This window comes from Montipora foliosa, chromosome 8 (assembly GCF_036669935.1).
Source record: "Montipora foliosa isolate CH-2021 chromosome 8, ASM3666993v2, whole genome shotgun sequence".
Classification (NCBI taxonomy): Eukaryota; Metazoa; Cnidaria; class Anthozoa; order Scleractinia; family Acroporidae; genus Montipora; species Montipora foliosa.
The window spans coordinates 11,646,296-11,656,984 of record NC_090876.1 but is presented as its reverse complement, the minus strand read 5'-3'; the positions used below and the strand labels follow the sequence as shown (position 1 = coordinate 11,656,984).

General features: G+C 40.3%; 1 protein-coding gene and 1 long non-coding RNA gene across 3 annotated transcripts in view; both read left to right on the top strand.

Annotated features, from left to right (window-relative positions):
* The window catches only part of LOC137968099 (uncharacterized), a 3,954-nt gene extending 3,199 nt beyond the window's left edge, over positions 1–755 (top strand). Inside the window, exon 2 of the long non-coding RNA XR_011116623.1 lies at positions 1–755. This exon is cut by the window's left edge and continues 845 nt beyond it. This is a non-coding gene — a long non-coding RNA (uncharacterized lncRNA).
* The window catches only part of LOC137968094 (uncharacterized), a 42,390-nt gene extending 32,168 nt beyond the window's left edge, over positions 1–10,222 (top strand). Inside the window, exons 3-4 of one of the 2 annotated variants that reach the window (XM_068814721.1) lie at positions 6,344–7,183; positions 7,405–10,221. In XM_068814721.1, coding sequence (XP_068670822.1) covers positions 6,344–7,183; positions 7,405–7,415 — 851 coding nt within the window. In that variant the 3' untranslated portion in view covers positions 7,416–10,221. Of the gene's footprint in view, positions 1–6,343 lie in introns of both variants that reach the window. The other variant, XM_068814720.1, reaches the window with a different exon arrangement.
* Positions 10,223–10,689: the final 467 nt, after the last annotated feature.

Sequence of the window (10,689 nt, the reverse complement as noted above, 5' to 3'; positions counted from 1 at the left end):
GCTAGATCAGCCACACATAAGCCCTCAGACCCCCAAAAATAGATGCCTGTGATCCTTGAGTGTGAAATAGTTATGCTATATTTTTTAAGTTCTCTGTGCGGTGTTGCTAGTCAAGCCTTAAACAATAAATACAGTCATTGTTATTTTTTAAGGGATGTTCCAGGGCTTATGCTTGTAATTATTTTATTTATGTTTCACACAATGGAACAAAAATTTGATCATATTGATCAGCCACAGGTTAGCTTATTTGTTTGTGTCCAAACTGCACAAAGGCAAAGAAAACAATATGGGGTTTGGGAAAGGATGGGGTCAGTCTTAAAACGTAGCAGTAGTGATAGGCTACAAATTGCTTTTCCTCACGGGAGGATATTCTACAAGGAACTGTAATCATTGCTTTGTCCTCAGTTGTTACAAAATATGAAGGAGTTGCCATGGAATAGTATGGCTTTTTTGCATAGTTATCCCTAAGGGGGCAAGGACATGGTATAATTTACAATAACTTATCAGTTTTGCATTGTTTTGCTGTGATCCATTTTAAGTCTGGTCTACATATTACCTCGAGATCAAACATTGTTTGCCATGTTATGAAGTGTTCTGACGCATCAGTCCTTCTGTGGAATGTTTGTTGAAGCTCTTGTTTCCAGGCTTTGAAGTAATTAAGTACTTGCTTTAAGTTGGTAACACGTTGATCTGTTATTGACTGCAGTGGACTGTTATCTTTGAAGACATTCCAAAGCATTTCACATTTTCATAAATTCTTGTGTCTTTTCTGTGGGTTTCGACAAAACACTGACCCCCGGTCAACTGACCCCCTTACTGACCCTCTACTGACCCCCTATAAAATCAATGGGAAAATGAATACTGCTTACTTAAGCCTCAACAACCCTTTTTAAACAGCATTGTTCAACAGTATTTAAGTCTAAGCACCCATTTTAAAAGGTTAGCTTACATGAAGTAATCGGCCATCACAACAATAATCGTAAACTAACCTTTTTAAAATGGGTGCTTAGACTTAAATACTGTTGAACAATGCCGTTTAAAAAGGGTTGTTGAGGCTTAAGTAAGCAGTATTCATTTTTTCATTGATTTTATAGTGGGTCAGTAGGGGGGTCAGTAAGGGGGTCAGTTGACTGGGGGTCAGTGTTTTGTCGAAACCCCTTTTCTGTGGTGTTGTGCAAAGCCATCATGTCTTTGCAAACTTTTTCGGACAGAGTATTAACAGCAAGCTTTTCTCGTATTTTATTTGAATTATCAAGATGAACTTACAAGCGCCTTGATTAAACCGTATTTGTTGTTTGTTGATTTTCCCAAGCGGGCGAAATCTTGAAAATAGTTTTTTATTGTCGGTAAAATTGACTGCGGCGGGCGATTCGTCGCCAGCGATTTTAATGAGCAAGTTTGAAGTTCTGAAACGCTGCTATATCCAAATATATCCAGCTGCTTTTTTACTATGTTTTGTAAAAGCTATCGATCTTAAACATAAGTAAAATTTAGAGAGGAGAAATGTGGAGTACTCGTAAAAGAAGGAGCGGAACACGGCTTGGTCACGATAAGCGGGACATACCTGCATTCGACACTGTCTTACTTCACTCAAATTTAAGCAGCTTCCGACGAAAATACTTGAGTTATATTCCAACAGACAAAATAGTATTGAGTTTTGGGTCAAAAATATCAAAAAAGCCTGCAAATAATACACTGCTGGTGGCCCAAAAATAAAGAAAGAAAACGTGATTTCCGGTTTGTCGAGAGGATATTTTTGGCAGCCATTAATTGCACCGGAAGCGCGGAAGGAGCGCTCGTGCCAGTCCTTCTCCGCATCACACATTGGACCAAGAGCGGAGTGCCCGTTTCACCGCCCTATGTATAAGCGCCCTGATAATACATCACAAGAAAAACGTGATGTGTCGTTCGTACAGTTTTCGACCCAAAGGAAGACTCACACCTTGAAGACACAATTTATACCAAAATACAAAACAATGCCACAAAAGAACAAGGCAGGGTAACGTTTTTACAAACCTTGGCCGTGTAGCACTTGTATTTAAAGAGACTTAACTGATTAGAGTGTACTGTGAAGTGCTAGTTTTGTACCCCATATGAACCATGTGAGCGTTAGCCCTACTGATGGAAATGGGCCCACACAAGGACAGAGAAAAACTCTGACCAGGGTGGGAATGGAACACACGACCTTCGGGTTAGATCACCGCTGCTCTACCGACTGAGCTGCACATTACACTCTAATCACTTAAGTCTGTTTAAATACAAGTGCTACACGGCCAACGTTTGTAAAAACGTTACCCTTCCTTGTACTTGTACATGTTCATTGCCGTGACTTTAACATCTTCAGTTCCCATGGCTTGCTCCCGTCTGACCTTGTAGCTCAGTCGGTAGAGCAACGGTGATCTAACCCGAAGGTCGTGGGTTCAATTCCCACCCTGGTCAGAGTTATTCTCTGTCCTTGTGTGGGCCCATTTCCATCAGTAGGGTTGACGCTCACATGGTTCATATAGGGTACAAAACTAGCACTTTACATTACACTCTATTCAGTTAAGTCTGTTTAAATACCACAAAAGGGTTGATTGCCAATAACTCTTAAGGACAGTTATACGAATTCTTTTAGGGACGTGACGTGCAGAAAACAAATATCTGCTAAACTGAGTACCGCAGATATTTCAACATTCCAAAACATCCTCATCTGAGAATAAATGACAACACAAGAAACAACCGCAGAGCTTGGACTTCGTTACTTCATTGTCTTTTATTATTACCGTAAATCCTCTATTAAGCCCCCCGGGGGGGCTTATTTTTTTCAAGCACGTTTGAGGGGGGGGGGGGGGGGCTTATTTAATTTAGCGAAACGCATCACCTGTAGCAAAAATACCGTGGTATGAGACAGAGTAGACTTACGCGTTGTACAATTAAAGTCACGGTCAAAAGTATTTAATTCACTTGTGGGAGCCTAAAAGTAACAAAAACAAAATTCTTATTCTTCAAAAATGCGCTTTCGGCCTCGTGTTCTTCGGTAATTTTTATGAGAATGGTTACTTGTTTTGATTTGTCTTAATTTTTTTGTGAAGAATAAGGATTGGGGGAGGGGGAGGGGGAGGCTTAATAGAGAGGGGGGGTTTATTAACTTTCCTCCTCTGAAAAGGGGGGGCTTATTAGAGAGGGGGAGCTTATTTAATAGAGGATTTACGGTATATTAATTAAGTTCAAATAAATGTGATTATCATTCGATGTACTTTTTCCTTCCTTTTCATTGGCCGAGAGCCCACCACGTGACCTGCAAATAACTGCCTACAAGTAAGTGTTTTGTGCCTTGGTGGGGCACACTTGGAATATGTGTAATATTGGCGAGACAGTGCCAATGCCGAGTACCGAAGACACGAGAAACTAGAGGAGTGACGTTCGCGCTAATTGTTTGTGCGCAACTTCTACTGCGCAGGTAACGCGACTGTAATATGCCATGCATTACTTCAAGCATCAGTTAGGATGGCGACAAAAACGCCAGGGAAAAATTTCCAGACGGGCAAAAGAATGGAACATATATTTCCAATTCATCATGAAACGTTAAAGAGAAAGGAGCAGGAGGCTAGAAAAGGTAGCTACTCGAGCAGTGGCTGAACGTTTTGAAAACTCGAGAAAGCTTAGTTTTAGTCAGCGACGTAGCGTAAATTTAATGGGGCTAAACTTCTTAGTGAAAAATGAATGCAAGTTTTTAAAGTTCTTTTCCTTTACTTTCATGAAAATAGAGCAGAATTGTATTGTCTTCCTCATCCACTTGAAAAGTGCGGACCTACGCGGAAACAGTCAGTTATTAAATTTCACAAAAATCATACTCCAGAAGATGAGAGATGTGATACAAAACACTAACCAAATAAAGATAAGGCCTCCTTGAAACTTCGTTGCTATGCTCGAGAAAGTGTTTTCTTGCTGAAACCTTTCATCGATCAATCCTGGCTTGGGTTCCAGTCCTTCCCCCGACTAGTCAAGCAAAAACGTAACAATCGAAATTTTCCAAGAGCTTCGCAACATCACATCGATTTTACTCGTTTAGATCACCGGTGACCCCTATTTTTTAAGACATGAATCACTTACTCTTCTTACAATCTACCAAATATGATAAAATGAAAAAAAAATCACAATGTAACAAGTTATCTTTTTGAAATTTTGCTTTCCTTGCACTTGCATTTGTGTCCTGAATTCCGGAAGTGGTTACAACGGGTAGCGCTTACAAAAACGCTCGTTGAGGATTAACTCTACTGTTTACGACATCCCTAACGGCACGCAATTATCTAAAAAAACAACCCCTCCAATATTTCTATGCACAGAAACCTCTAACATATTATTTTTTATGATTTTCGACGAATGAGTAGATCAGGCTACATCTCGTTATGATGACCCATCTATCCAAATTAGAGCATTTTTCCTTTGCCTTTTTCTCCGAAACAAAGTCGGTGACCCCCAATTTTTTTTTCATTTTTGGAATAAGCAATTTATGACCTAACTTCAGGCGAGAAATGAAACAAATTTCAATGTGGGAAGATTTTCGAGCGAACGTGCTTCGTATTAACAGGGTTCCACTGTACACATACTAGGAACCTTAAAAAGGAAGATGTTTTTAAAAAACAATTATTTGTAAAAATTTTGCTCGAGATTTTATGTTCCGTGTTACGTGCTGGAATAACCAAGAGATGTCCGCGAACAAGGCGCGAGAAAAAAGAACTCCCGAGAACGATTTTAGGCACGCAACAAAAGAGTGACAACGAGCAGTTACCCTTTTTCCCTATTATTTATTAGTTTTGCACTGTTACATTTACTTAGGTCAAAGATTGATGTTGATTAACTTCGAACTTTAAGTTCCACCGACTAGAGACAACAATTCTTGACTTCCTTGATTCATTGGATTCTTTCCACTCACTGAATTTTCTCTGTACACAAACTCTTACGAAGGACTCCACAATAAACTCTGGCTTCTTTGTCTTCTTCCCTTTACAGCTATCGTATCTTCTTCTCTTTCTTCTCTCCGGATATAGCAAGGTCAAAGGTTATATCTCCTCACGGTATTGCATCCATCCATAGCATACGTTCAATCATAGCCGGCCACGAGGGTTAGCCCACGGGCAAGAGTTTTTTTCTGTTACTTACAAGCCTGCTTTTATACTTTTACTCTTAAGCATCTAGATTGTTCTGTTGCTATTTAAATGTATTACAGAGTGTACTATTTGTGGAAACTGTTGAGTGACATCAAAGAAATTTCTGGAATATTTACAGATGTAGGACAATTGTAGAAATGTCTGGAATTGCATGACAGATAAACTAAAAGTAATTCAAATCCTCATAACATCCGTCTTTTAGGATTTGAGGTGATTTTCCGTCATGCCGCCAGTCCGTCATTCCGTCATTCCGTGTTTTAGGGTCTCCCATCGCCGAAGAAATTTGTTTCCCATGGATAAACGTTTCACTTTCTTGCTTTCTTGCACGACGAAACCTTTTCTCCGCACACTATTAAGCATTCTTCGTTATCTCTCAATTCGACTGCTCTTGAGCTCTTGTGAAATTTGAACGACGCGAGTTTATTTCCTGTTCCATCCGATCGATTAGACAACAACTTTTTGCCTTTCACGTCGAATTCCATGTGTAGTACATAAAACACCTTGCCGTGAAAGCGGTTTTGAAGGTCGTCTTACGTCTGGCCACAAAATCAGATGACAAGGCCTACACTACCAAGCTTTCGGGAGCCACGTGACCAGCCGCAACCAGGGTCTCTTTCCTCAACGATAAAGGAGGAAGAGAAGAGACACCCTGGAAACGAGGTTGCTTGAAGATGAATTTTTCAGAATTATGAAAATCGCAGCAACACATACGCTAGTTACATACGTATTGTTAACACAACACGGTACCATACATTCCTATATTTACAATATCATACCAAATACACCTAAGGGACAATCACCTAAGGGACAATCAGCTTACAGACATGACAGACAGTACGACTCTAATTACGTGATACTGCGACGATAATAAACACTACATCATTAACACTAAAAGGTAACAAAATAAAGACAAAAAAAATGCGGAACAAACAGACTTGCTAATTACAAAGACTTGGATAAAAAATGGAAAATTCCGTCTCAGCTCAGTTGTTGAAAACACGATTGAGTTATTCCTTGGTTATTGTGAGCTTTAATTCCAGTTTCTATACAACTTAGTAAGGGTTTTTTCAACGTAATGTTTTGTGGCGGTCTAACTGCTGCCGTCGTCGTTGCTCAGGCACCCTATTTTAGTTTCAACTTTGCTATACTAATGATTTTGCCACTGACTGAGTGAATCTGTATTGTTTCAGGGCGTCGACGTGAGAAATCTCAGAGCGGCACACAATTAATAGATGAGCAAGGCAATCTCTCAGAGAAGTTGAAAATGATGAAAATGTCGGCAGCATCAACGATGGAAAGTAATCTTGAGGTATCCAAGGCTGTTGATCTATTAAGACAACTAAAGGATGTTGACTGGGTCGCTGGGTTGGCCGATTATTCGCCTGTCTGGGAGGGTGACAAGACAAAACAACTGTCAGAAGAGGATTTTACCCAGAGTCGGGGAAATATTCCCACCGAGGCTATCCGACCAAGTGATTCTGTTGAGAAAGTAAAGACGAAAATTTTGGAGGAAAAAGGGATACCACCAGATCAGCAGAGACTCATCTTTTCTGGTGAGCGACTGAAAGATGGCTGCAATTTAACTGACTACAACATTCGGCGCGAATCCACACTACATTTGGTGTCTCGACGCCGTGGTGGTATGCGCATTTTTGTCAAAACGCTGACTGGTAAAACTATCACTCTAGAAGTCGAGCCAAGCGATTCTGTTGAGAACGTGAAGACGAAGATTATGGAAAAAGAAGGGATACCAACCGACCAACAAAGACTTATCTTTGCTAGAAAGCTACTGGAAGATGGCCGCACTCTAACGGAATACAACATTCAGAAGGAATTCATACTGCATTTAGTGCTGCGACTCCGTTCTGGCATGCAGATCTTTGTCAAAACACTGACTGGTAAAACATTCACTCTAGAAGTCGAGCCAAGCGATTCTGTTGAGAACGTGAAGACGAAGATTATGAAAAAAGAAGGGATACCAACCGACCAACAAATACTTACCTTTTCTGGCGAGATACTGGAAGATGGCCGCACTCTATCTGACTACAACATTCACAAGGAATCCACACCGTATTTAGTGCTGCGACTCCGTTCTGGCATGCAGATCTTTGTCTAAACGCTGACTGGTAAAACTATCACTCTAAAAGTCAAGCGATTCTGCTGAGGACGTGAAGACGAAGATTATTGAAAAAGAAGGGATACCAACCGACCAACAAAGACTTATCTTTGCTACAAAGCAACTGCAAAATAGCCTCACTCTAACTGACTACAACATTCAGAAGGAATCCACACTGCTTTTAGTGTTGCGACTCCGTGATGGCATGCAGATCTTTGTCAAAACGCTGACTGGTAAAACTATCACTCTAGAAGAAGAGACAAGCGATTCTGTTGAGATGTGAAGACGGAACTTATGGAAAAAGAAGGGATACCAACCGACCAACAAAGACGTATCTTTGCTGGCAAGACACTGGCAGATGGACGCACTCTAGCTGACTACAACATTCACAAGGAAACCACACTGCATTTGGTGTTGTGGCTCTGTGATGGCATGAGAAGATAAGATAAGATAATAGAATCACCCTCGAAAGGTTTTTAAATACTAAATTACTAGAGTCATAAAGAACAAGAGGTTACAAGTAGCCTATAGGCCATTTCGGAAAATACCACAATACTCTTTGTTTGTCCCCCCAAATTTTGCATAAGCATTGTTTCCAGTTTCTCTTGGGACTTACAATGGTCCCAGGAGAAAACAAAAACAATGCTTATGCAAAATTTGGGGAGACAAACAAAGAGTATTTTGTATTTGTCGGGTTCCTGAGAAACGTATCTATTTGACTTCAGGGTGAACTATTTACACAAATCGAGTGGCTGAGTTGCCATGTAATTGAAAATCTAAACATGCATGAGATACAAAAACAAACTTGCGAATTATCGCAAATCACAATGCTGACAAGCACAAAAGCAGAAGAAATAGTTAAGTAAATATGACGTTTGTTACTATCTGAATGTTTTTGGGTTAGAGTAAAAGGATATTTGTCACGCAGATTATGTAATTTCATGACACTCAAAATTTGCAAAAAGCGTTTGTTTCATGTAAGCAATCTTCCCACTAGCAAGTCGTAGCAATAAATTGGATTAACCACGAAGTTAAATAAAGGCTAAACTTCAGAATACCCGGCCACGGTTGCGTGACACTAAATGCCTGCTCCCGTAGTCCCGCAGTCAATAAATATTTGCATATGGAAACAAAAGAAAAATACTTAAAAAGCAGCCTAAACATTCATAATAGATAATCTTAGGCCTATAGCCATTTCATATTAATTTTTCACCACTGCGGGAGTGCGGGACTGCGGGAGAACTAGTTTTATATCCATTTAATATGCATTTTTTTCCACTGCGGGACTGCAGGACTGCGGGAGCACTAGTTTTATACCCATTTAATATTCATTTTTTTCCACTGCGGGACTGCGGGAGCACTAGTTTTATAGCCATTTAATATTCATTTTTTTCCACTGCGGGAGTGCGGGACTGCGGGAGCACTAGTTTTATAGCCATTTAATATTCATTTTTTTCCACTGCGGGAGTGCAGGACTGCGGGAGCACTAGTTTTATAGCCGTTTAATATTTATTTTTTTTCCACTGCGGGACTGCGGGACTGCGGGAGCACTAGTTTTATAGCCATTTAATATTCATTTTTTTCCACTGCGGGAGTGCGGGACTGCGGGAGCACTAGTTTTATAGCCATTTAATATTCATTTTTTTCCACTGTGGGAGTGCGGGACTGCGGGAGCACTAGTTTTATAGCCATTTAATATTCATTTTTTTCCACTGCGGGACTGCGGGACTGCGGGAGCACTAGTTTTATAGCCATTTAATATTCATTTTTTTCCACTGCGGGACTGCGGGACTGCGGGAGCACTAGTTTTATAGCCATTTAATATTCATTTTTTTCCACTGTGGGAGTGCGGGACTGCGGGAGCACTAGTTTTATAGCCATTTAATATTCATTTTTTTCCACTGTGGGAGTGCGGGACTGCGGGAGCACTAGTTTTATAGCCATTTAATATTCATTTTTTTCCACTGCGGGAGTGTGGAACTGCGGGAGCACTAGTTTTATAGCCATTTAATATTCATTTTTTTCCACTGCGGGACTGCGGGACTGCGGGAGCACTAGTTTTATAGCCATTTAATATTCATTTTTTTCCACTGCGGGACTGCGGGACTGCGGGAGCACTAGTTTTATAGCCATTTAATATTCATTTTTTTCCACTGTGGGAGTGCGGGACTGCGGGAGCACTAGTTTTATAGCCATTTAATATTCATTTTTTTCCACTGTGGGAGTGCGGGACTGCGGGAGCACTAGTTTTATAGCCATTTAATATTCATTTTTTTCCACTGCGGGAGTGTGGGACTGCGGGAGCACTAGTTTTATAGCCATTTAATATTCATTTTTTTCCACTGTGGGAGTGCGGGACTGCGGGAGCACTAGTTTTATAGCCATTTAATATTCATTTTTTTCCACTGCGGGAGTGCGGGACTGCGGGAGCTCTAGTTCTATAGCCATTTAATATTAATTTTTCACCACTGCGGGAGTGCGGGACAGCGGGAGCAATACTTTTACTCGCCTTACGTTCATTAACCCGTAACGACCGCGGGACTGCAGGAGCAAACGTTCGATGTCACGCAATCGTGGCCGGGTATTCTGAAGTTGCTCCGAGAAATAAAATTCCTGTCTCCTTGCGAATCACATTTCAACGCACGTATGCAAATTTGTTAACTCATTTTCACCGCGATTCCCGCGAAATTTTTCTTCTTTCAAATACATTGTATTAGCAAAAATATTATTTCTCGTCAAGCGTTGCATCTTTTATGTTCAAATAACCGCTAAAAATAAAGATTTTTTAACGCTCTATCCGTAAATATTGTTTCATAATTTAATATTTGCACAACAGTCAAATCACAAAAATAGCAACGCACGCAACAAATTTAGTCGCATTTACCTCTTCGTCGAATTCTAATGCTTAACACAGGAATTTTTAGTTATTGTGAAAATCTTTCTATATTCGTTAGCAATCATCCTTTCAAATTTCAGAGAAATCGACCGATCCACGAATATTTCACGAGTGTTTTCAATGGAATGTCAAAAGGCCAAGTGGATGTTATGCATATTTTATATCAGGGAAAGTTGCGCGTGTGACCCGTTATAAATACTTTTTCACAAAATGTTCCCGAATCGTCAAGTATAACCACAGAAGACAAGAACATCATTTTAAAAGCTTATTCTACGCAAAACGTAGGTTCTGGAGGTAATTTTGAGAGTGAAAATCAAGTTTACGTCGCAAGGTATATTTGAATCTGCGTTTCATTTCGTCGTTTTTTACTGGGTTGCCAGTATGGCAATCCCAGTCGGAAAGTGGGTGGGATTTGTTCGTTTTATTGTTTTTATTACTGGGTTGCCAGTATGGCAATCCCAGTCGGAAAGGTGAGTGGGGTTTGTTTGTTTTATTATTATTTTTTTTTACTTAAGACTTTTACC